The sequence below is a fragment of the Pseudorca crassidens genome, chromosome 4 (genome assembly GCF_039906515.1).
Source record: "Pseudorca crassidens isolate mPseCra1 chromosome 4, mPseCra1.hap1, whole genome shotgun sequence".
Taxonomy (NCBI): Eukaryota; Metazoa; Chordata; class Mammalia; order Artiodactyla; family Delphinidae; genus Pseudorca; species Pseudorca crassidens.
In genome coordinates this window covers 70,043,024-70,070,546 of record NC_090299.1, presented here as the reverse complement: position 1 = coordinate 70,070,546, position 27,523 = coordinate 70,043,024, and the positions used below count along the sequence as shown (strand labels likewise).

At 37.1% G+C, this 27,523-nt stretch overlaps 2 protein-coding genes across 3 annotated transcripts in view; one reads left to right on the top strand and one right to left on the bottom strand.

Moving 5' to 3' along the window:
- Positions 1-27,523, bottom strand: part of GABRB1 (gamma-aminobutyric acid type A receptor subunit beta1) — a 395,673-nt gene that overhangs the window by 86,492 nt on the left and 281,658 nt on the right. Inside the window, exon 5 of the mRNA XM_067735874.1 lies at positions 2,579-2,661. Within this exon, the coding sequence (XP_067591975.1) occupies positions 2,579-2,661 (83 nt within the window). The remainder of the gene's footprint in view (positions 1-2,578; positions 2,662-27,523) is intronic.
- COMMD8 (COMM domain containing 8) overlaps positions 1-27,523 on the top strand; it is a 271,516-nt gene that overhangs the window by 111,659 nt on the left and 132,334 nt on the right. The window contains exon 5 of one of the 2 annotated variants that reach the window (XM_067735877.1): positions 16,449-16,637. In XM_067735877.1, the coding sequence (XP_067591978.1) occupies positions 16,449-16,637 (189 nt within the window). Of the gene's footprint in view, positions 1-16,448; positions 16,698-27,523 lie in introns of those variants that run through there. The other variant, XM_067735876.1, reaches the window with a different exon arrangement.

The following is a 27,523-nucleotide window of genomic DNA, read 5'->3' as shown; positions in this document are numbered from 1 at the left end:
GTACTTAGGCAGGAATAAGCAAAGCTCATTTGGACTCCATATAATTGCCATATATTACTTTGTCATTTGAAGTTATTACCCTTAAGACTTAAGATCTCTTTACATTGGTTTATCTATTGTTAAGAAGGGATACATCATAAGGAAAGTATTAGAGCTAAGCAATGTTGTCATTTGAGGCTTAAAATTTTTTTTTTTTGGTAACGTCAATGGAATCAGGACTACTTGATTTCCTGCATCCACAGACTACCCTTTATCCACAGTTGCAACCATTTGACCCTTGCCCTAAGAGCTAAATTCTGCTTCAACTTCTGGGATCGACTCTAACCTTTACTGGGGATAATTTTAGGAAATATAGACCAGTCCTTTGGTTGATTCAGCATCCTCAATCTAGCTGGGAGTTGTTCTGATTGGTGCTATACTTCTAAGCATTGACGTGCTGCTTCCTTGCTCGGCAGTTGATTACAGGATTCTATTACAGAGAATATATTACCTGGGCTTGAATCCTCACTTTACCACTATCCTTGCCTTGTTGCCCTGGGTAAGTTATTTTACTTCTCTGAGCCTCAGATACATTATCTCTCAAATGTTGTTAGAAAGACTTCTGTTACAGAGGTGTTATATTAATGCCTAGCTTTTGTCTGGCAAATAGAAGGCAGTTCCCTGTTTCTTCCCTTTCCCCCGAGTTCCTGTCTTCATATACTCCTCAATACACAAATTCTTGCAGGCCTGAGTTTCTGCTTTGCTTTAGGTAAACATCTTTAGGGACTAGAGTTCTGTGATCTACTGTTGGATCACTTTATGATGGTCACTGTCTGCCTACAGTCCTATATATTAACTGATCTTAGGGTCCCAGTTACCATGCCTCATCCATCTGCCCAGTTAACTGATTGCATCTTACTGAATTGCCTCAATGATTATCATATGACTGGGTCACTACTTATCGCCTGACACCATATCTTATGATGACTTTGGACTCTCTGATTGTTTTGGCACCCCTCATCCCTGCTCCACAAAAGTTATGTTTAATTTTGCCTCATTTATAGTTTTGGTCACTGTATGATATGATAAATGGACCTAAAAGTCATCTATTTTCTAATATGAATAAAGAAAATTGCCTTTTAAAAGAAAAATGTAAACCTATAATAATAGGAAGACTCAATATGCATTATAAAATAAAATATGCATTTTGGGAGAAAATGTTGATAATTTTAGCACTTGTAATTTATGCACAGAATCAATTCAAGTACTCATCAAAATCCATTCTTCAAGTGAATGATGTAAACATAAGATCTTGGAATTTTGACAGACTGTCATATCCTTCGGCATAAGCAAAGGTAAAAAATCACAATCGGTGGAAGAGAGGTCAAGGGTAAAAGGTAACTTATGTGAATGAGCATCCTTCTCTTTCCATGTCAGTTTCAAAAGCTAATGATTTACTTGCTTAGATGAAATTCTGTCTTATTTATAAAATATTGTTAGCCAGTAATAAATGACTGGGTTTATATTTCATTCCTATAGTTTGAATTTGGTTGTCATTGGCGTTTAAACCAAAAGTCACCATTAATACTTTCATATATTAATAACTTTCAGCCAACCTATTTATATAATATGAACTCCAGGTTCCAGTGGTACTAGATTAATGTCTAGGTCTGAATCTATATATCTACATAAGCATCTTTATCTATTTCTATGTCTGTATTCAGTAAAACTAGAAGATGAATGTAATTAATAATCAGACAATGGGGAATACATTTATTGTTTAATAATATTAGAGGATCACCTGGAATTTTCCCATTTTTCTTTACCATTTTGATGTTTAGATCTGGAAAGCATTTTAAATGATCTAACTATGTCTATTCTCACATTACATTAAATGGTATTGCAATGCTCTTAATTACCTATTGCACTTTCTGTACCCCTGAAAACCAGGAAATAGACTTGGCCTGGTATTCACAATAAATGGGATCAAATGTCTGCATATTGATGGTTGAGAAACAATGAAACCAAGATAATCAATCAGATTAAAACTTAGTGACTAAAATATTCTAATTGTTAAGAAAGCAATCAATGAAAAAACAGCTCAAGAGTACAAAGCTAAACCACAAGCCTCATGAATACCATCTATCATCTTGTTCTTCCCATGAAGAAAGACAATTGCACACAAGACTTTACCATAGTGTTTTTCTAAAAGACAACAATTTACAGTCCTTCAGGCAGACAGACATAGAGCCAAAAACAATCTCACAAAGTCTTTTCACATTGAATTATTTTTGCTCTCTTATTAACGTAGCTTGGGTATTGGAAGGTCTTAGGAGAAATTTGATTCTGAGGAGAAGGCATGAGTTTATAAATAGTCCAGCTAAAATAAGTGGACTTTCCTTAATGGTTCAAAAAGATAATTGCATTGAAATGAACCTTAATCCTCCAATACAGAGGAAAGTGTTACTGTGAACCCTTTGAAAAGTTGGCAGGGTAGTGTAGCTAAAAATATCCCGGTATCAATTACTCAGTACAAGGTGGAATTTAATTGGGTCAAGCAAACCTCCCTCTTTTTTGTTCCCCTGTCCAAGTAACTCACAACTTTCAATCTCCAGGGTGCAGTTTTGTTCATCCAGAGGGTATCTTCGTAGATCCATCATACACGCAGCTGTGGTTGTGATCCTGTCAGGGTGAGAGAGAGAAAGGACAACATCATAATGACGATGACTTTCATTTCCAGGCTTCCCAGCCCTGAATCATGCCTACCAGTTGGCATCAAAATTTTGTGATTAAAAATTCTGAAAGCAGGCGGATTGAATTTGAGTCTTTCTTTGCTGCTCACTAGCAGTGTGAGGCTGAGCTAGTTAATTTATCTCCAGGAGTCTCAGTCCCCTTATCAATCAAAACACCGACTGCATAGAATGGCTGTGAGGATTAAAAGAGATAATATATGCAAAGCCCTGAGCCCAGTGCTTCATACTTAGTAAGTGTCTCACAAATAGTAGCTATTATTATCCCAGGCCCTTCCTTTATTTACTAGCCTCCTAGCAATGTCTTTGCCGGTATCTGCAGCAAGTCTGGCTTTATGAGGAGGAGAACATCTATGTTATGTGTCAAAGTCCACCTTCCTCTCCTGCTACAACCTAATGATAAAACAACAAAAGCAACAACAACAGCAAAATTCATCCTTCATGGCTTTTGATGCCTTACACTCCCCACTATGAGGGAGATTTGTCAGATTCACCTCTGAGACCCTGGTCTACCTATATTCAGTAGATAGCATATAACCAATAAAGAAAACATTATCCTAGGATCAGTGTTTACACCATATTTACCAGCTCCAGTTTAGCTTATGTATCTATGCAAACCCAAGGATCCTGACTCTAGATATCCTACCTGGGTTTTCACTATCCCTCCGTTTTCCCGTGCCTGGGCTGGTTTTCTGGACTGTGGTGTCTTAGAGTAACTTAAATTCATATGGCTCGTCCACTCATACAAACATTTGATATCACGCTGGAACTGACAAAATACTTTTCTTAAAAAAACTATTTACACGGTCCCTGTTCACAAAGTAATGTATAATCACAATTTAAAAAATTCAAAATTCAAATTTAATAATAAGCTTCCTTTCTACCTTAAGCCCCAGGAGCTAAACATTGGAAAATTTCCATACATACTCTGAATGCAAATAGAAGCCCAGTTATTTCTTCTTATGGGTGAACTTTTTTTTTTTTTTTTTTGCGGTACGCGGACCTCTCACTGCTGTGGCCTCCTCCGCCGCGGAGCACAGACTCCGGAAGCGCAGGCTCAGCGGCCATGGCTCACGGGCCCAGCCGCTCTGCGGCATGTGGGATCCTCCCGGACCCGGGGCACGAACCCATGTCCCCTGCATCGGCAGGCAGACTCCAACCACCGCGCCACCAGGGAAGCCCGGGTGAACTTCTTAAGAAGACTACCGCATGCCCTCTTCTGAACCTAGCTTGTTTTCATCGACGGTGCATCTTGGATTTGGTTCTATATTAGTAAATAATAAGCTATTTGTAAAAAAAAATTACTACAGAGTATTGAGTTGTATGGAAATGCCATAATTTATTTTCCTAATCACCCTATAGGGGGCATTTATGTTGTTTCATATCTTTTACTTTTACAAATAAAGATGCTCTGAATATACTGGTACACTCTACTATATCTGACTACGTTGACTGGTTATTTCTAGAAAGGGAATTGTTGATAGAAAAAAGGTATATGCATTTTAAATTTTGCCACATTGCTGTTCATAGAGGTTGAGCCAGTTTACACCCTCATCAACAGTGTATGTAAATTTGACAAAGTTCTTTTCATACCTTTGTTTTTTGAGGCTGTCAAGGAAAGTTGTTGTTTTGGTCATTTGTGTTAACCTGACAGGCACCTTCTTCCTAAAAACATTACTAGGAATAACCCTAGACCTTCCCAATTTCTCTTTGGCTTTCTTTATGAAAGATAAAAGTGAAGATTCTCTTTGAAGCCTTTCTTAGACAGGATGCTGGTCAATTAATCAGATTGATCTGAGCATTAAGCAAGAGCAAAAGGAATTTTAAAGTTTAATTAAAAATTTTTTTAAGTGTTTTACAAAAACTTTGAAGACTGGCTGCATTCCAGAATTTAGGACATAAAAGGATTACAATTCCACCTCATTCTTTTTATGGTCTGCAAAGTGTTTCAAACATACTCAATGAGACAACACAATAAATATTTAAAAATGCTTAAAAACATCAACTCTCTACTATATTCTTTAATAGCTGCTTATGAATAAAAAAGTGTGAAGATGTGAATATTCTCTAGGAATTACTGAAGTGTGGCCATCCTTATGATCTTATGAAGTAGCTAATTCTTTTCAACCAGGGATAATTTTTACCAACAGGGGACATTTGACATCTGGAGACAGTTTTGATCGTCAGGCTGGGGGTGGAAGGTGGATACTGGGCATCTAGTGGGTGGAGGCCAGGGATGCTGCTAAACATACTACAGTGCCCGGGACAGCACCCAACAATTAAGAATTATCTGTTCCAAAATGTCAGTAGTGCTATGGTTGAAAAACACTGCTAAAATGGTGCTTTCAAACATTTTTCCTCTGGGGAAAACTGTAATAAAATGAAATCTTATAGAGAACCTCAACATATAAAACACAAATGAAATAAGTGAAAGCCATATGTTGTTAATATAGATTTGCCATATAAGTTCAAATGTTGACATCCATTCTAATGAGCACACACATGTGAAAGCAGGAATTATGATGAGAATTATGGTCTTAAATCTCCCTCAGCACCAATTATTTTTGTGTTATATTTTATTTGTATGGTATTGAGAAAATCCTAACAAACATGGAAACACTTGCTTCTAAAATCTTACATGACCAGGCATGGTCTACCCTGAATTAGGGGGGAATATTACCCGTCTGCTTTGTAACTGCTGCTATTATCAATGGAACCTTTGCAGATGGTTCAGATACATTAATAGGTGGTTGGTCTCTAGTAGGTACTTAGCAGTGGATTAAAAGGAAGCTTTACTTGGATAAAGCTTCTGCATAAGCTAATGCTTACTCTGTGTAAGCTAACCTGGCAGCACAAGTTAATATATGATGGTCTTGAATGCATTAAAATGTGGCGTAGGCTCTAGGTCCAGCTACCTCGTCAGAAAGAGAAAAACAAATACCGTATGCTAACACATATATATGGAATCTAAAAAAAAAAAAAAAAAAAGGTTCTGAAGAACCTAGGGGCAGGACAGGAATAAAGACGCAGACATAGAGAATGGACTTGAGGACACAGGGAGGGGGAAGGGTAGGCTGGGATGAAGTGAGAGAGTGGCGTGGACATATATACACTACCAAATGTAAAATAGATAGCTAGTGGGAAGCAGCCGCATAGCACAGGGAGATCAGCTCAGTGCTTTGTGACCACCTAGAGGGGTGGGATAGGGAGGGTGGGAGGAGACGTAAGAGGGAGGAGATATGGCGATATACGTATGCATATAGCTGATTCACTTTGTTATAAAGCAGAAACTAACATACCATTGTAAAGCAATTATACTCCAATAAAGATGTTAAAAAAAAATGTGGCGGGCTTCCCTGGTGGTGCAGTGGTTGAGAGTCCGCCTGCCGATGCAGGGTACACGGGTTCGTTCCCCCGTCCGGGAGGATCCCACATGCCGCGGAGCGGCTGGGCCCGTGAGCCATGGCCTCTGAGCCTGCGCGTCCGGAGCCTGTGCTCCGCAACGGGAGAGGCCACAACAGTGAGAGGCCCGCGTACCGAAAGTGGCATAGGACACATTACAGTGTACATGCTTATAGTTTAAAAATAATTATAATATTTAAAAATAAAATTGAAATAAGATATGTGTGGAACTGTTAAAGAGCTTTTGGGATACTTGATAACATCATTTGCGCTCCACTGGTCAGTTTTCCTCATTTAATTGACATCATTTTTAGACACATGTCATCTGGTTAGTTAACCACATCATATGAAAAGCAGGACATGCTGAATCACTGATTCACACAGTATAAGGCTCTGGAGTTTTTACAAAGCAATTTGAAAAGTCAACAAAACATTGTCCGTAAAATGAATAATGTGTCTCAGGTATTTAGGTACTACAGTTGTGAGTGGTGAAAAAACAGCTTTTGGAAAGCATAACTGAATTGACTGTTGCTATCTATCATGATCGATCTATTTGGCAATCAATAAATATTAGAAATTTAATTTATATCACCTTGGGAAACTGCACATCACAGCAGAAGCTTGCCCATGACCTGATGATTTTTCAACAATGATCGCCTGTGTGAATTCGCTTCTCCTGCCCCAAATCCCATTAAGATACCAAAGAGAGTTGAGTCATCACAACACAGAAAGAGAGGAAACTTGGAACTTGAGCTGCAGGAAGTGCCTGACTTTCTCTGTAGAGCACTGACATTAGTGAAACAACTTCCTTCTTGGGACCTATCTTTTCCAAATTTTGAATCCTCAAGAAGGTTTCATTGGCTCAACTTGGATTAGGTGCTAACACTCCCCAACTTATTTATTAAGGGCTGGAAGGAAAGCTACACACATACAAATATGGTCACCAGGGACCTGAAAGGGTCTCTTATCTAAGAAGGAGGGATCACTGAGACTCACTCAGACAGGGACCCCTCTACAAGTACGTACTCATAAATTCATGATGTGGCCCATAGAAATTTATGCAACAGAATGTCAGTCTCTGCTAACTTAAGAGTTTGGCATTTCTAGATTTTGTAATATGTATGAGTGAGTTGAGTATCTTGAGCTCTTTGTGAGAAAAATTACTCAGCAAGAATTCCCAAGTGCATCAAGAAAAAGAGAGATGTCCCTGGGCAGAGTGCCGTCCAGCTCTTGTCTTCTGGGTGTGAAGCAACAATGAACATCTCGAAGAATGACTGCTCTCTGTATTCCATTTGTTTGCCTTGCCTAATGCAATTGCTCAGCAGTGGTTAGTCACCTCTACACCTAATTAACACATCTTCATGGAAATGTTCTTACATCGTGGCTAAAGCAGCCTGATATTCAAAATCTTCTATGGAGTCAAAGGTGCCAAAGATCACAAAACTGGACAGGTTGAGGGCTTCAAGACTGAAGCATTTTTTTTGAATTTTGTTTTTAACTGTTCACACTCAAGTCATTCATTCTCAGTGTGTGAAAATATGATTATTGGCTGATAGCAAATGAAAGTATAATAGAGTAGAACCGGCGAAAGGCAAAAGTGTTAACTGACTGTTTTTCTGAACTCAGACTTCTCAGAGGTACGGATTCATGACAGCGTAACAGTCATGTCTTCTTTCAAAGACATTTAGAATGACTTACATTATCATCCAATTTACTGACATTTTGAAGGCTAGGTCAGAACACTGTAATAGGCTGTTAGTTAGAAACTATGGTCCCACGATACTTTGGAATGAACGGAAATCATGTTGCTGTAGTATTTATGTATTAAGGTGTATGCTGCGTGGTCACTGACCCCGAGTCACCGTAATCACAACTCATGTGTATTTGATGTCTAAGGGTAGCATGACTCTCATTGCTGATAAGACACATCCAGGAAGTCCTGGCCCTTAAGTAGCTTAAAACCTAGCTACAAACACACACACACATACACACACATGCACGCACGCACACATATATACATATGGAGTGTGCACTTTTGCAAATAAGAATGGGGACTTAAATGAATGAATTATGTACGTATGGTTGAGATTTTCCTATAATCTTCAATCTTATAGGGATGAGCTCTAATTTTTAATGTGATCTCTGTAGAGCATAGCTGTACAATTTAATAGAATCTATATAAAAGGAATATGAGAAAGGAGAGAGGAAAAAAGCCTGAAAATGCTATATCCTAATCACACTCCTAAGATTGGTGAGATTGATAGTGAGTAGCAGTGTAAGATTGACATCAGTATCACTTTAAGTTTGTTTGAAGAATGTCCCATGGCTTCCTTTGGCCTCTAGGCTGTACCCTTAATCCATGTTAGAGTCATCATCCAAAGAAACCAATGAAAGATGAAGGATGGGTTAGCCTAAGTCATGACCAATGAGTACATAGATTTTTTCCCTTAGCTAACACTTACGGAGTGGTGAAAAGAATATGTATTATCTTCGCAGTTGGCACCAAATTTTATTTTAGGTAAGCTACTATGTTTAGGAAAATACCTTAGTATTAGAAGGTGAAGTCTTGAGAGCATGAGACATAAATGATAAAGAAACAAAAGGAGATAAACTGCTGTGAGATTTAAGAGGAATTAGGTGTGGGGAAGCAAAATGATGGAGTAGCAAAACATTCTGAAGAATGGGATTCAATTTTAAGATTTTTACATTGCTCTTATAATAAATTTTTCTTTATTTACCTAAACCATGTTCTCTCCCCAGCAGCCCCACCCCAGTAAATCCTTATGCAAATGTTTTATTTTTATTCTTGTAAAGTGGCTGAATTCCATATCTTGACAGCATTCATGGAACAGTAATCTATAAATTAAACCAATTCAGCAAAACCTGAACTTCAAAGCCAGAGACAGCCAAATCATGAAGCCCTTTGGGAAGCCTCAGCAACCCTGAGGAAGGTGTTGGACTCCCACAAATAATGGGTTGTGTGTTTAAGCTACTCTTACCTAGATCTTAAGGGGCAGAGTGATCTTAGCTAATATTATGTTAGAACCCTATATGACGGGCAAGGTGCTAAGCACCATATTTACTGTATTGGTTAACTATTGCTCTTGTAACAAGTTACCACAAATTTAGTGGCTTAAAGCCACACAAATTTATTCTCTTACTGTCCTGGAGGTCTGAAGTTCTAAAATCAAGGTTTCAGTAGGGCTGTGTTCCTTTTGGAGGCTCTACGGGAGAATCTATTTCCTTGTCTTTTCCAGCTTCTAGAGGCTGCTTTGCATTCCTCGGCTCAGGCCCCCTTCCTCTATCTTTCTCCATCATTCCAATGTCTGCTTCTGTCCTCACATCTCCTCACCCTCTGACCCTCCTGCCTTCCTTGTATAAGAAGCCTTGTGATTACACTGGGTCCACCCCAGATAATCCAGGATAATCTCATTTCAAAATCCTGACATTAATCCCATCTGCACAGTCCCTGTTGACACCTAAGGAAACATATTTACAGGTCCTGAGAATTAAGACGTGGACATCTTTAGAGGGCCATTATTCTGACTACCATACATGCGTTGTTTAATTTATTATTTACAAAAGCTTTATTATATTGATGCCATTTTTATGCCCATTTCAAAGATAAGGAAACTGACATCTGATGAGGCTAGAAAAAGTTTCCAAGTCTATAAATGAGGTTCAAATTCAGATATGCTAGACTCAGGAGCTAAGGTTTATTATCTTTCCAGTTATTATATTCAGGCCAGATAAATCTAAGCAGAGAACAACTGGTTCAGTAAAATTTCTCCCACAAGCAGTAGAACAGATTAAACAACCAAGAGTTCACCTGACTATAAGTTTTTGGTGTTCATTTACTTATCAGTAATTTAGGACATCCTTTATCAACTCAATAATGAGTATAAACATGATAGAGGACTTATTAGGAATCAGGTAATGCTATAAGCATGGAGGTTACAACAGTTAAAAATATCCAACTGCACCTTCCTGCTGTCATAATTTTTGTTTTGTTTTGTTGTTTGTTTTTTAGTACTGTCAGGTAGCAGAAGACAGAAGATAGAGCCATTGTCTACTGGTTTAAAGAAATAACCAGGGAGGATATGCTTATCTCTCATTTGGGACTACTACCTTTGCCATTTTTCTAGAAACACAAATATCTGGCATTAGAGAAATGTTTACATTATCAAGAAAACATGACAATCACTCAGGAGGGAGAGACTTCAATCTTACACTTATTTGACTGGTGTGTCTGGTTGGTTTTTGGATGCCTTAACTTAAGTTTGTTGTATTCCATGAACAGAGGTATTCTGCAGGTGGATACAGGGTAGAACAGGCAAGAAGAAAAGGGTTATTATATGCACATACAAGTTCAATGTTTAGTACATAATAGTCTCTCAATTAACTATAGCTATTATTATTTTTAAACTATATGCTTCTAAATACATACATACATGTAAGATTACTAATACAAGTGCATTGTAAGATTAATGCAGGGTCATAGTAAAATACCGGAAAAATACAGAAAATTATAGATAGAATAAATGATCCATAATCTCATCACCACAATCTGATTATTAACTTCCTTTCTTCTAAGTATATTGTTTAATAAAGTTGAAATTACATTGTATTTAACCATTTCGTCTGCTGCTTTTTGCTTGAACATTCCTCTGTTGTGTGACATCAGAAGGTACTCTTTGGTGATGCTTTAAAAAAAATCTACACTGAATAAATAGCATTCTTGTTGCTCCTCTTATATTTTTAGTTTTTGATTCTACTTTCTTTTCTCCCTCTGTTTTGTACTCTTTGTGCTGAATGTTAATGACACACTTCTCAGTGCAATCCCAAACCGTCATTTTCAGGTAATTAGCTACATACCAAATGTTGTGTAAATGGGCTTATTTTTATTCATTTCTGTTGGACGAGAGTGATTCATGAACCACTTTGTGAATATGAAAAGCTGTTCATAAATGAGAGCAGCCTGAGGAAGGGGAACAACAACCACAAAAAGTACTCACAGGGCAATAGTAATGAATAGACCCTTGCCAAGGACCCAGTGCTAATCTCAGTTATGTTTATGTCTCACTGAGTTCAAAATAGACTATTTTCCCCAAATTACATCACTATATTTATATATCTGTGGAGTATAAGAACATGTGTAAAATTTCTACCATGCTTAATGTTTCCTAGGAATAGTTAGCTGAGATATGTGTTAGGTGGCAGAAATACCAAGGCTACCCCTTCTAAATCAGAGCATCTTTATTATTATCTTGATCATCAGCAATTTCTGTAGTAGACAAACTGTGAGGAATTAAAATAATAATAAACCTGTAAACAAGCGAAATGGACTTAGAAATGATAGTAAAAGTCAAATTCAAAGAAAATGTTTACTTCTGATGGAATGCCATGACTTGGTAAGTGCAGGATAGTTAAATAAGAACTCAGAATTAGGAGACAAAGCAAAGATATGGATCTTCTTTCACAGCTATTCAATTTTTTTTTTTTTTTTGGCTTAGTTGCAGAACTGCTCTGTTGCATTGCCACATGGTGAGTTCTCTCAGAATAAAGAGGTGACACATTTACTGAGGGGTAATCAGAGTAATCTTGAAATGGTATTCCTGAAGGATTGAAATAAGATTCTAGAGTGACAGAGCGTTAAAATACTGCATTGTCTTAGGAGAATGGCTTTATGTAGGGAAACAAAAGCAAAAAAAAAAAAAAAAAAACCTAAACAAATACAAGTAAGGCAGTAGTATAAATTGTGCAAAATTTCCAGCTCCCCATAAGAATAAGAGCGGGGCTTGGGACATCATCCTTTTTCTTTTTAAACAAGTAACACATTAAAAAATATTCTGAAATTAGTGGGGAAATATTACTTCTAATATGACTACTAACAGCATTGTGGTATATTTATTTTCAACCCCCCTCCCCAGTGGCTGTGGGGTTTTTTGCATGCTTGTAACCATGTTTAGGGTTCTCTCTTCTTCTGTTTGAATCTTAATATATAATAATCAGGATTGCAAATCTTTCAGTGCGAAACAATATACTTTATCCTGGACATTTAAGTGGTTTTCAATTTTATTAGTTTAAATGAAAGCTAATAAACCCTTACATGAATATATAGATTTTTCATGTTTTGGATTATTTATTTTTTTATAACACCTTTATTGGAGTATGATTGCTTTACAATGTTGTGTTAGCTTCTACTGTATAACAAAGTGGATCAGCTATATGCATACATATATCACCATATCCCCTACCTCTTGCGTCTCCCTCCCACCCTCCGTATCCCACCCCTTTAGGTGGTCACACAGCCCAGAGCTGATTTCCCTGTGCTATGCGGCTGCTTCCCACTAGCTATGTATTTTACATTTGGTAGTGTATATATGTCAATGTTACTCTCTCACTTCGTCCCAGCTTACCCCTCCCCCTCCCTGTGTCCTCAAGTCCATTCTCCATGTCTGCGTCTTTATTCCTGCCCTACCCCTAGGTTTTCAGAACCATTTTTTTGTTTTTTTTAGATTCCATATATACGTGTTAGCATAGAGTATTGGTTTTTCTCTTTCTGACTTACTTCACTCTGTATGACAGACTCTAGGTCCTTCCACTTCACTACAAATAACTCAATTTCTTCTCTTTTTATGGCTGAGTAATATTCCGTTGTATATATGTGCCACATCTTCTTTATCCATTCATCTGTTGATGGACACTTAGGTTGCTTCCATGTCCTGGCTATTGTAAATAGAGTTGTAATGAACATTGTGGTACATGACTCCTTTTGAATTATGGTTTTCTCAGGGTATATGCCCAGTAGTGGGATTGCTGGGTCATATGGTAGTTCTATTTTTAGTTTTTTAAGGAACCTCCATGCTGTTCTCCATAGTGACAGTATCAATTTACATTCCCACCAACAGTGTAGGAGGGTTCCCTTTTCTCCACACTCTCTCCAGCATTTATTCTTTGTAGATGTTTTGATGATGGCCATTCTGACCAGTGTGAGGTGATACCTCATTGTACTTTTGATTTGCATTTCTCGAATGATTAGTGATGTTGAGCATCCTTTCCTGTGTTTGTTGGGGATCTGTATATCTTCTTTAAAGAAATGTCTATTTAGGTCTTCTGCCCATTTTTGGATTGGGTTGTTTGTTTTTTTGATATTGAGCTGCATGAGGTGCTTGTATATTTTGGAGATTAATCCTTTGTCAGTTGCTTTGTTTGCAAATATTTTCTCCCACTCTGAGGATTGTCTTTTCTTCTTGTATATGGTTTCTTTTGCTGTGCAAAAGCTTTTATGTTTCATTAAGTCCATTTTTGTTTATTTTTGTTTTTATTTCCATTTCTCTAGGAGGTGGGTCAAAAAGGATCTTGCTGTGATTTATGTCATAGAGTGTTCTGCCTATGTTTTCCTCTAGGAGCTTTATAGTGTCTGGTCTTACATTTAGGTCTTTAATCCATTTTGATTTTATTTTTTTTTGTGTTAGGGACTGTTCTAATTTCATTCTTTTACATGTAGCTGTCCAGTTTTCCCAGCACCACTTAATGAAGAGGCTGTCTTTTCTCCATTGCATATTCTTGCCTCCTTTATCAAAGATAATGTGACCATATGTGTGGGGTTTATCTCTGGGCTTTCTATCCTGTTCCATTGATCTATATTTCTGTTTTTTGTGCCAGTATCATACTGTCTTGATTACTGTTGCTTTGTAGTATAGTCTGTAGTCAGGGAGCCTGATTCCTCCAGCTCCATTTTTCTTTCTCAACATTGCTTTGGCTATTTGGGGTCTTTTGTGTTTCCATATAAATTGTGAATTTTTTTGATCTAGTTCTGTGAGAAACGTCATTGGTAGTTTGATAGGGATTGCATTGAATCTGTAGATTGCTTTGAGTAGTAGAGTCATTTTCACAATTTTGGTTCTTTCAGTCCAAGAACATAGTCTATCTCTCCATCTGTTGGTATCATCTTTAATTTCTTTCATCAGTGTCTTATAGTTTTCTGCATACAGGTCTTTTGTCTCCTTAGGTAGATTTATTCCTAGGTATTTTATTATTTTTCTTGCAATGGTAAATGGGAGTGTTTCCTCAATTTCTCTTTCAGATTTTTCATAATTCGTGTATAGGAATGCAAGAGATTTCTGTGAATTAATTTTGTATCCTGCTACTCTACCAAATTCACTGATTAGCTCTAATAGTTTTCTGGTAGTATGTTTAGGATTCTCTATGTATAGTATCATGTCATCTGCAAACAATGACAGCTTTACTTCTTCTTTTCCGATTTGGATTCCTTTTATTTCTTTTTCTTCTCTGATTGCTGTGGCTAAAACTTCCAAAACTATGTTGAATAATAGTGGTGAGAGTGGGCAACCTTGTCTTGTTCCTGATCTTAGTGGAAATGGTTTCAGTTTTTCACCATTGAGAATGATGTTGGCTGTGTGTTTGTCATATATGGCCTGTATTATGTTGAGGTAAGTTCCCTCTATGCCTACTTTCTGCAGGGTTTTAACATAAATGGGTGTTGAATTTTGTCAAAAGCTTTTTCTGCATCTATTGAGATGATCATATGGGTTTTATCCTTCAATTTGTTAATATGGTGTATTACATTAATTGATTTGCGTATATTTGAGAATCCTTGCATCCCTGGGATAAACCCCACTTGATCATGGTGTATGATCCTTTTAATGTGTTGTTGGATTCTGTTTGCTAGTAATTTGTTGAGGATTTTTGCATCTATGTACATCAGTGATATTGGTCTGTAGTTTTCTTTGTCACATCTTTGTCTGGTTTTGGTATCAGGGTGATGGTGACCTTGTAGAATGAGTTTGGGAGTGTTCCTTCCTCTGCTTTACTTTGGAAGAGTTTGAGAAGGATAGGCATTAGGTCTTCTCTAAATGTCTGATAGAATTCGCCTGTGAAGATATTTGGTCCTGGGCTTTGGTTTGTTGGAAGATTTTTAATCAAAGTTTCAATTTCAGTGCTTGTGATTGGTCTGTTGATATTTTCTATTTCTTCCTGGTTCAGTCTCAGAAGGTTGTGCTTTTCTGGGAATTTGTCCATTTCTTCCAGGTTGTCCATTTTATTGGCATATAATTGCTTGTAGTAATCTCTCATGATCCTTTGTATTTCTGCAGTGTCACTTGTTACTTCTCCTTTTTCATTTCTAATTCTGTTGATTTGAGTCTTCTCCCTTTTTTTCTCGATGAGTCTGGCTAATGGTTTATCAATTTGTTTTTCATCTCAGAACCAGCTTTTAGTTTTATTGATCTATGCTATTGTTTCCTTCATTTCTTTTTCATTTATTTCTGCTCTGATCTTTATGATTTCTTTCCTTCTGCTAACTTTGGGTTTTTTTTTTTGTTGTTGTTATTGTTCTTCTTTCTCTAATTGCTGTAGCTGTAAAGTTGGGTTGTTTATTTTAGATTTTTCTTGTTTCATGAGGTAGGATTGTGTTGGTATAAACTTCCCTCTTAGAATTGCTTTTGCTGCATCCCATAGGTTTTGGGTCATCGTGTTTTCATTGTCATTTGTTTCTAGATATTTTTTGATTTCCTCTTTGATTTCTTGGTTATTTAGTAGTGTATTGTTTAGCCTCCATGTATTTGTATTTTTTTACAGTTTTTTTCCTGTAATTGATATCTAGTCTCATAACGTTGTGGTGGGAAAAGTTATGTGATACGATTTCAATTTTGCTAAATTTACCAAGGCTTGATTTGTGACCCAAGATATGGTCTATCCTGGAGAATGTTCCATGAGGACCTGAGAAGAAAGTGTATTCCGTTGTTTTTGGATGGAATGTCCAACAAATATCAATTAAGTCCATCTTGTTTAATGTGTCATTTAAAGCTTGTGTTTCCTTATTTATTTTCATTGTGGATGATCTGTCCATTGGTGAAAGTGGGGTGTTGAAGTCCCCTACTATTGTTGTGTTACTGTCAATTTCCCTTTTTATGGCTGTTAGCATTTGCCTTATGTATTGAGGTGCTCCTATGTTGGGTGCATAAATATTTACCATTGTTATATCTTCTTCTTGGATTGATTCCTTGATTATTATGTAGTGTTCTTTTTGTCTCTTGTTTTAGTCTTTATTTTAAAGTCTATTTTGTTTGATATGAGAATTGCTACTCCAGCTTTCTTTTGATTTCCATTTGCATAGAATCTTTTTCCATCCCCTCACTTTCAGTCTGTATGTGTCCCTAGGTCTGAAGAGGGTCTCTTGTAGACAGCATTTATTCAGGTCTTTTTCTGTATCCATTCAGCCAGTCTATGTGTTTTGGTTGGAGCATTTAATCTATTTACATTTAAGGTAATATATATTTTTTTTTTTTGCAGTACATGGGCCTCTCACTGTTGTGGCCTCTCCCATTGTGGAGCACAGCCTCCAGACACGCAGGCTCAGCAGCCATGGCTCACGGGCCCAGCCTTCCGTGGCATGTGAGATCTTCCCTGACCGGGCATGAACCCATGTCCCCTGCATCGGCAGGCGGACTCTCAACCACTGCGCCACCATGGAAGCCCAAGGTAATTTTTGATATGTATGTTTCTTTACCATTTTCTTATTTGTAAAAGCTGTTTGTGTGTTTCTGATATCAACCCCTTGTCCGTTGCATTCTATGCAAATATTTTCTCCCATTCTGAAGGTTGTTTTTTTGTTTTGTTGATGGTTTCCTTTGTTGTGCAATAGCTTTTAAGTTTGATCATGTCCCATTTGTTTATTTTTGTTTTTATTTCTTTTGCCTTGGGAGACTGATGTAAGAAAATCTTGCTACTATTTATGTCAGAGAATATTTTTCCTATGTTTTTTTCTAGGAGTTTTGCAGTGTCATGTCTTATACTTAGATCTTTAAAGTATTTTTAGTTTACTTTGTACATGGTGTGAGGTAATGTTCTAATTTCATTGATTTTCATGTAGCTGTCTAGCTTTCCCAGCACTAGTTGTGGAAGAGACTGTCTTTTCTCCATTGTATATTCTTGAGTCCTTTATCATAGATTAATTGAGCGTAGGTGTCTGGGTTTATTTCTGGGCTCTGTATTCTGTTCCATTGATCTATACGTCTGTTTTTGTACCAACACCACACTGTTTTGATTACTGTAGCTTTGTAGTATTGTCCGAAGTCTGGGAGGGTTCAGACTTTGTAGTAAAGTCTGAAGTCCAGCTTTTTTCCTTTTTTTTCAGGATTGCTTAGACTATTCTGGACCTTTTGTGGTTCTATCTATATTTTAGGATTGTTTGTTTTAGTTCTGTGAAAAATATCATGGGTATTTTGATAGGGATTGCATTAAATCTGTAGATTGCTTTGGTTAGTGTGTCCATTTTAACAATATTAATTCTTCCAATCCAAGAGCATGTGATATCTTTCCATTTCTTCGAATCATCTTCAATTTCTTTTACCAGTGTTTTATAATTTTCTGTGTATAGTTATTTCACCTCCTTGGTTAAGCTTATTCATAGGTTTTTTTTTTTTTTTTGATGTGATTTTAAACAGGATTGTTTTTTACTTTCTCTGTCTGATATCTCATTACTTATGTAAAGAAACACAACAGATTTCTGTATATTAATCTTATATCCTGCTACCTAGCGGAATTCATTTGTTAGTTCTAATAGTTTTTAGTGTGGAGATTTTAGTGTTCTCTATATAGAGTATTAAGTCTTTATGGTGTCTTACACTATATATGGCCAAAATACTTTCTTAAGGAATTGTACCAAATTATAATGCTAGAGAGTATCAATTTCCTTACACTGCAGCTCAAATGGATATTATACTGTTTTTGTTAATATATGAAAAATGGTACTTTTAAGTTGTTATTTTAGTTTTTAATTACTGGCACAGTAAAATATTTTTAATATATTTATTTATAAGTTGTATTCAGTACCATTCCTTCTTTAAAAACTGAAATCTCAAGTGGTGAATAAATTTATGATTAAAAGAAGACCAATAATAGAATTTTCTCAAATATCAGGCAAGAATTGTGTTCCAGTATAGATTAACTTCATTGTTATCTATTTTAGTTAATTAGATAAATAAATATATGTTAAATTTAATATCTTTGTTGACATGTATTTTCATGGTTTTACTGTTAAAATTTTTTGAGAGAATGTATAAATTATAGAAATAAATATCTAAAATAAAGCTATGTTGCTTTTTTGAATTCACAATGAACACCATCAAAATTAAGCTAACTGAGAGATATATTCTAAAAGGCAAAAATGGGAAACGGATTTTATATGTTTGCAGGTTAATTATGAAACATTCCAGATATTGCAATAATAACAAAATATGACTTCTGTTCCTGTGTTTTTGTAAGCATAAATTTCCAAAATGGATTTGCAATATAAAATTAGATTTTTTTCGATTCATTTTTTTAAGAAGCATAATGTTAAATAGGTAAAATCTGGAGGGTTTAGTATGATTCAGGCATTCTGTTCCTAGATGGCTACTCACTTGCATATAAGGAGACATAAGCAGAGATACTCATCAAGCTCTCCTTGTAATAGCAGAAACAGGTAAATACTCCAACAGTCCAGCCAAGTAAAACGGATACACAACTCTGGTGTACAATGGGCTACTTAGCAGTTAAAATGAACAAACTAGTTCTACATGTATCAACATGGGCTTACCTCACATAGTGTTGTGTGAAAAACAAACAAACAGCAGAAAGGATGGCAATAGAAAGCTACATTTATTTAAAATTTTATATGACAGAATTTCAGGCTTAAGAAATTACACGTGTGTGCATGTGTAGTAAAATATAAAATTAGACACTGAGATGACACACAGCAATTTGGCGTAGTAGTTGCATCTGGGCAGGGAGAGGTAGGGGAAGAAGAGATAGGGTGGGATGGAGATGGAGGTGTAGTTATCTTTGAAAATTCTCCCTCCCTTCCTGTCATCTTTCCTTCCCTTTCTGCTTCCCATCCTTCCTCTCCTCTTCCCGCCCTCTCTCCCTTCCTTCCCTCTCTACCCTTCCTTTGCCCATATTTCTGTCATTCTTTTTTTAAAGAAAGGTGAAGAAAATAGGGCAATGTATTAACGTATTTTTAATCTCTCCATGATTTTGATTTTCTCACATGAACAGATAAATCCTCAAATAACCCACTTACGCTTTTATTTTAAATACATTTGTTTTGAACTGGGTGTAGCCACCTTCCTGTCCTCTATCCCAGAATTACTATAAACAAAAAAAGAAAGGAACACAAAAATTATCTCTCCCTCACATTGTCTCTATACCTAACTTTCATTTAATAAGGGGCAGTAATTATAATCTTCTGAAAAGAGTCCCTTCAGTCAAGAAGTCTATCAACTTAGATGAATCGTGGTGTTTGAAACTGATGTATATTTCCTTACATTTCTCATCACAATTTGCAACTATAAATTTATTTGTTTGATAACTTGTTCTTGTATGCTTCTTGTATAGATGGTAAGTACTACAAGAGAAATAACCTCTCAATGAGTCATTTACCATTGTCCCAGTGTCTGGCATAGAATTGATGTGTAAATTAATGGCATTAATATGTAACTTAAGGAAATAGTGAAATCATTACTTCCCTAAAGAAGACAGAAAAAGAATAGTGTGTTGTCTTTATTAAAAAAACTACGCCAGTGTTATTTGGAATATAGATTTAGGATAAAGATCCATTTCCCCCACTTAATTCAATTTCTTACTAAAAATTATCTTGGGTGCATTTGCTAAAAAACAGCCACAGGCTATTGTCAGTTGGGAAATTTCTAGGTTCGTGAAGCTGCTTGAAACGCGCTTAAATTAAGGCAGGTGTAAGCAAATTATATAATTCTGTGAATTACCTACTTTTTTAGAGTAGTCCTTCCTTTTTAAGCACAGAAAGTTTTAGTCACTAGATATTCATAGTAAATAAATGTACAGTTCTTGGTATTAGGGAGGACCTTCAAGATGGCGGAGGAGTAAGATGTGGAGATCACCTTCCTCTCTACAAATACATCAAAAATACATTTACATGTGGAACAACTCCTACAGAACACCTACTGAACGCTGGCAGAAGACCTTGGACTTCCCAAAAGACAAGAAACTCCCCACGTACCTAGGTAGGGCAAAAGAAAAAAGAAAAAACAGAGACAAGAGAGTAGGGATGGACCTGCACCTCTGGGAGGGAGCTGTGAAGGAGGAAAAGTTTCCACACACTAGGGAGCCCCTTCACTGGCAGGGACGGTGGGTGGAGAGGGGGGAAGCTTTGGAGCCAAGGAGAGTGCAACAACAGGGGTGCAGAGGGCAAAGCGGAGAGCTTCCTGCACAGAGGATCTGTGCCAACCAGAACTCACCAGCCAGAGAGGCTTGTCTGCTCACCTGCCAGGGCAGGTGGGGACTGGGAGCTGAGGCTTGGGCTTCGGAGGTCAGATCCCAGGGAGAGGACTGGGTTTGGCTGAGTGAACACAGCCTGAAGTGGGCTAGTACGCCACAGCTAGCCGGGAGGAGTCCGGGAGAAAGTCTGGAACTGATGAAGAGACAAGAGACCACTGTTTTGGGGTGCATGAGGAGAGAGGATTCAGAGCACCGCTTAAATAAGCTCCAGAGATGGGCGTGAGCCGTGGCTATCAGCATGGACACCAGAGACAGGCATGAAACTCTAAGGCTGCTGCTACAGTCACCAAGAAGCCTGTGTGCAAGCACAGGTCACTATCCACAGTTCCCGTCCCGGGAGCCTGTGCAGCCCACCACTGCCAAGGTCCCATGATCCAGAACAACTTCCCGGGGAGAACACATGGCATGCCTCAGGCTGTTGCAATGTTATGCTGGCCTCTGCCGCCACAGGCTCGCCCCACATTCCAATTATAACTACTGTACCTCTCCCTCCCCCAAGCCTGAGTGAGCCAGAGCCTCTGAATCAGCCGCTCCCTTAACCTCCTCCTGTCTGGGCGAAGAACAGATGCCAGAGGCAGGGCCAAATCCAAAGCTGAACCCCAAGAGCTGTGCAAACAAAGAAGAGAAAAGGAAATTTCTCCCAGCAGCCTCAGGAGCAGCAGATTAAATCTCCACAATCAACCTGATGTACCCTGCATCTGTGGAAAACCTGAGTAGAAAACAAATCATCTGAAAACTAAGGCGGTAGACTTTGGGCGCAACTGTAGATTTGGGGTTTGCTTTCTGTGTCTAATTTGTTTCCAGTTTTATGTTTATCATAATTTAGTATTTAGAGCTTATTATCATTGGTAAATTTGTTTACTGGTTTGGTTGGTCTCTTCCTTTTATATATAAATATATATATTGTATATATATAATATATATATATATTTTTTTTCCTTTTTCTGTCTCTGTGAGTGTGTATGTGAATGCTTCTTTGTGTGATTTTGTCTGTATAGGTTTGCTTTTACCATTTGTCCTAGGGATCTTTCTGTCCATTTTTTTAAGTATAGTTTTTAGAGCTTGTTATCATTGGTGGATTTCTTTATTGGTTTGGTTGCTCTCTTCTTTATTTTTTTAATTTTTATATAATATTTTTTAATTTTTTATTTTAATAACTTTATTTTACTTTTTTTTTTTTCTTTTCTCCCATTTCTTCTGAGCCATGTGGCTGACAGTGTCTTGGTGCTCTGGTTGGGTATCAGGCATGAAGCCCTGAGGTGGGAGAGCCGGGTTCAGGACATTGGTCCAACAGAGACCTCCTGGACCCTCGTAATATCAATCAGCGAGAGATCTCCCAGAGATCTCTGTCTCAATGCTAAGACCCAGCTCCACTCAATGACCAGCAAGCTCCAGTGCTGGACACCCCATGCTAAACAACTAGCAGGACAGGAACACAACCCCATCCATTAGCAGAGAGGCTGCCTAAAATCATAATAAGTTCACAGACACCTCAAAACACACCACTGAGGTGGTCCCCACAAGAAAGAAGATCTAGCCTCATCCATCAGAACACAGGCACCAGTCCCCTCCACCAGGAAGCCTACACAACCCACTGAACAAATCTTACCCACTGGGAGCAGACACAAAAACCATGGGAACTATGAATCTGCAACCAATGAAAAAGGAGATCCCAAACACAGTAAGTTAAGCAAAATGAGAAAACAGAGAAATACACAGCAGATGAAGGAGAAAGGTAAAAACCCACCAGACCAAACAACTGAAGAGGAAATAGGCCGTCTACTTGAAAAAGAATTCAGAGTAATGAGAGTAAAGATGATCCAAAATCTTGGAAATAGAATAGAGAAAATACAAGAAATGTTTAACAAGGACTCAGAAGAACTAAAGAGCAAAGAAACAATGATGAACAACACGATAAATGAAATTAAAAATACTCCAGAAGAAATCAACAGTAAAATAACTGTGGTAGAAGAACAGATAAGTGATCTGGAAGATAAAATAGTGGAAATAACTACCGCAGAGCAGAATAAAGAAAAAAGAATGAAAAGAATTGAAGAGAGTCTAAAAAAAGAAGGAAAAGAATTGAGGAGAGTCTCAGAGACTTCTGGGACAACATTAAACACACCAACATTCGAATTATACGGGTCCCAGAAGAAGAGAAAAAGAAAGGGACTGAGAAAATATTTGAAGAGATGATAGTTGAAAACTTCCCTAATATGGGAAAGGAAATAGTCAATCAAGTCCAGGAAGCTAAGAGAGTCCCAAACAGGATAAATCCAAGAAGAAACATGCCAAGACACATATTAATCAAACTACAAAAAAATTAAGCACAAAGAAAAAATATTAAAAGCAGCAAGGGAAAAGCAACAAATAAAATACAAAAGAATCCCCATAAAGTTAACAGCTGATCTTTCAGCAGAAACTGTGTAAGCCAGAAGGGTGTGGCAGGACATATTTCAAGTGATGAAAGGGAAAAAACCTTCAACCAATATTACTCTACCCAGCAAGGATCTCATTCAGATTTGACGGAGAAATTAAAAGCTTTACAGACAAGCAAAAGCTAAGAGAATCCAGCACCACCAAACCAGCTTTACAACAAATGCTAAAGAAACTTCTTAGGCAGGAAACACAAGAGAAGGAAAAGACCTACAAAAACAAACCCAAAACAATTAAGAAAATGGTAATAGGACCATACATATCGATAATTACCTTAAATGTAAATGGATTAAATGCTCCAACCAAAAGACATAGACTGGCTGAATGGATACAAAAACAAGACCTGTATGTATCCTGTCTATAGGAGACCCACTCTAGACCTAGGGACACATACAGACTGAAAGTGAGGGGATGGAAAAAGATATTCCATGCAAATGGAAATCAAAAGATAGTTGGAGTAGCCATTCTCACATCAGACAAAAGAGACTTTACAATAAAGGCTATTACAAGAGACACAGAAGGATACTACATAATGATCTAGGGATCAATCCAAGAAGATACAACAATGGTAAATGTTTATGCACCCAACATAGGAGCACCTCAATAAATAAGGCAAATGCTAACAGCTATAAAAGGGGAAATCAACAGTAACACAGTAATAGTAGGGGACTTTAACACCCCACTTTCACCAATGGAAAGATCATCCAAAATGAAAATAAATAAGAAACACAAGCTTTAAAGGACACATTAGACAAGATGGACTTAATTGATATTTATAGGACATTCCATCCAAAAACAACAGAATACACTTTCTTCTCAAGTGCTCATGGAACATTCTCCAGGATAGATTATATCTTGGGTCACAAATCAAGCCTTGGTAAATTTAAGAAAACTGAAATTGTATCTAGTATATTTTCCAACCACAATGCTATGAATAGACTAGGTATCAATTACAGGAAAAAAACTGTAAAAAATACAAACACATGGAGGCTAAACAATACGCTAGTAAATAACCAAGAGATCACTGAAGAAATCAAAGAGGAAATAAAATAATGTCTAGAAGCAAATGAAAATGAAAACAAGACGACCCAAAACCTATGGGATGCAGCAAAAGCAGTTCTAAGAGGGAAGTTTATAGCAATACAATCTTACCTCAAGAAACAAGAAAAATGTCAAATAAACAGCTTAACCTTACACGTAAAGGGATTAAAGAAAGAAGAACAAAATAAACCCCAAAGTTAGCAGAAGGAAAGAAATCTTAAAGATCAGATCAGAAATAAATGAAAAAGAAATGAAGGAAATGATAACAAAGATCAATAAAACTAAAAGCTGGTTCTTTGAGAAGATAAACAAAATTGATGAACCATTAGCCAGAGCCGTCAAAAAAAAAAAAGGGGCGAAGACTCGAATAAACAGAATTAGATGTGAAAGAGGAGAAGTAACAACTAACACTGCAGAAATACAAAAGATCATGAGATTACTACAAGCAACTATATGCCAATAAAATGGACAACCAGGTAGAAATGGGCAAATTCTTAGAAAAGCACAACCTTCCAAGACAGAACCTTTCTTCAGGAAGAAATAGAAAATATCAACAGACCAATCACAAGCAATGAAATTGAAACTGTGATTAAAAATCTTCCAACAAAGAAAAGTCCAGGACCAGATGGCTTCACAGGTGAATTCTATCAAACATTTAGAGAAGAGATAACATCCATCCTTCTCAAACTCTTCCAAAAAATTGCAGAGGAAGGAACACTCCCAAACTCATTCTATGAGGCCACCATCACTCTGATACCAAAACCAGACAAAGATGTCACAAAAAAAGAAAATACAGGCCAATATCACTGATGAACATAGATGCAAATATCCTCAACAAAATACTAGCAAACAGAATACAACAACACATTAAAAGGATCAAGTGGGGTTTATCACAGTAATGCAAGTATTCTTCAATATATGCAAATCAATCAATGTGATAAACCATGTTAACAAATTGAAGGAGAAAAACCATATGATCATCTCAATAGATGCAGAAAAACTTCTGACAAAATTCCCCACCTATTTATGATAAAACCCTCCAGAAGGTAGGCATAGAGGGAACTTACCTCAACATAATAAAGGCCATATATGACAAACCCACAGTCAACATCATTCTCAATGGTGAAAAACTGAAACCATTTCTACTAAGATCAGGAACAAGACAAGGTTTCCCACTCTCACCACTATTATTCAACATAGTTTTGGAAGTTTTAGCCATAACAATCAGAGAAGAAAAAGAAATAAAGAATCCAAATTGGAATAGAAGAAGTAAAGCTTTCACTGTTTGGAGATGACATGATACTATACATAGATAATCCTAAAGATGCTATCAGAAAACTACTAGAGCTAATCAATGAATTTGGTAAAGTAGCAGGATACAAAATTAATGCACAGAAATCTCTTGCATTCCTATACACTAATGATGAAAAATTTGAAAGAGAAATTAAGAACACACTCCCATTTACCATTGCAACAAAAAGAATAAAATACCTAGGAATAAACCTCCCTAAGGAGGCAAAAGACCTGTATGCAGAAAACTATAAGACACTGATGAAAGAAATTAAAGATGATACCAACAGATGGAGAGATATACCATGTTCTTGGCTTGGAAGACAAAACAATGTGAAAATGACTATACTACCCAAAGCAATCTACAGATTCCAGGCAATCCCTATCGAAGTACCAATGGCATTTTTCTCAGAACTAGAACAAAAAATTTCACAATTTGTATGGAAACACAAAAGACCCCAAATAACTAAAGCAATCTTGAGAAAGAAAAACGGACCTGGAAGAATCAGGCTCCCTGACTTCAGATTATACTACAAAGCAACAGTAATCAAGATAGTATGATACTGGTACAAAAACAGAAATATAGGTCAATGGAACAGGATAGAAAACCCAGAGATAAACCCAGGAACATATGGCCACCTTATCTTTGATAAAAGAGGCAAGAATATACAATGAAGAAAAGACAGCCTCTTTAATAACTGGTGCTGGGAAAACTAGACAGCTACATGTAAAAACATGAAATTGGAACACTCCCTAACACCATACATAAAAATATACTCAAAATGGATGAAAAACCTAAATGTAAGGCCAGACACTATAGAACTCTAAGAGTAAAACATAGGCAGAACACTCTATCTCTATGACTTAAATCACAGCAAGATCCTTTTTGACCCACTTCCTAGAGAAATGGAAATAAAAACAAAAATAAACAAATGGGACCTAATGAAACTTAAAAGCTTTTGCACAGCAAAGGAAACCATATACAAGACGAAAAGACAACCCTCAGAGTGGGAGAAAATATTTGCAAATGATGCAACTGACAAAGGATTTATCTCCAAAATATACAAGCAGCTCATGCGGTTCAATATCAAAATGAAAACAGCCCAATCCAAAAATGTGCAGAAGAACTAAATAGACATTTGTCCAAAGAAGATATACAGATTGCCAACAAACACGTGAAAGGATGCTCAACATCACTAATCATTAGAGAAATGCAAATCAAAACTACAATGAGGTATCACCTCACACCAGTCAGAATGGCCATCATCAAAAGGTCTACAAACAATAAATGCTGGAGAGGGTGTGGAGAAAAGGGAACCCTCTTGCACTGTTGGTGGGCATGTAAATTGATACAGCCACTATGGAGAACAGTATGGAGGTTCCTTAAAAAGCTACAAATAGAACTACCATATGACCCAGCAATCCCACTACTGGGCATATACCCTGAGAAAACCATAATTCAAAAAGAGTCATGTACCAAAATGTTCATTGCAGCTCTATTTACAATAGCCCAGAGATGGAAACAACCTAAGTGTCCATCATCGGATGAATGGATAAAGAAGATGTGGCACATATATACAATGGAGTATTACTCAGCCATAAAAAGAGACGAAATTGAGCTATTTGTAATGAGGTGGATAGACCTAGAGTCTGTCATACAGAGTGAAGTAAGTCAGAAAGAGAGAGACAAATACCGTATGCTAACACATATATATGGAATTTAAGAAAAAAAAATGTCATGAAAAACCTAGGGGTGAAACAGGAATAAAGACACAGACTTACTAGAGAATGGACTTGAGGCTATGGGGAGGGGGAAGGGTAAACGGTGACAAAGCAATAAAGAGGCATGGACATGTATACACTACCAAACGTAAGGTAGATAGCTAGTGGGAAGCAGCCGCATAGCACAGGGAGATCAGCTCGGTGCTGTGTGACCGCCTGGAGGGGTGGGATAGGGAGGGTGGGAGGGAGGGTGACGCAAGCGGGAAGAGATATGGGAACATATGTATATATATAACTGATTCATTTTGTTGTGAAGCTGAAACTAACATACCATTGTAAAGCAATTATGCTCCAATAAAGATGTTTAAAAAAAAAAAAAAAAATAGAGCTACCATATGACCCAGCAATCCCAGTACTGGGCATATACCCTGAGAAAACCATAATTCAAAAAGAGTCATGTACCACAATGTTCATTGCAGCTCTGTTTACAATAGCCAGGACATGGAAACAACCTAGGTGTCCATCAACAGATGAAGGGATAAAGAAGAGGTGGCACATATATACAATGGAATATTACTAAGCCA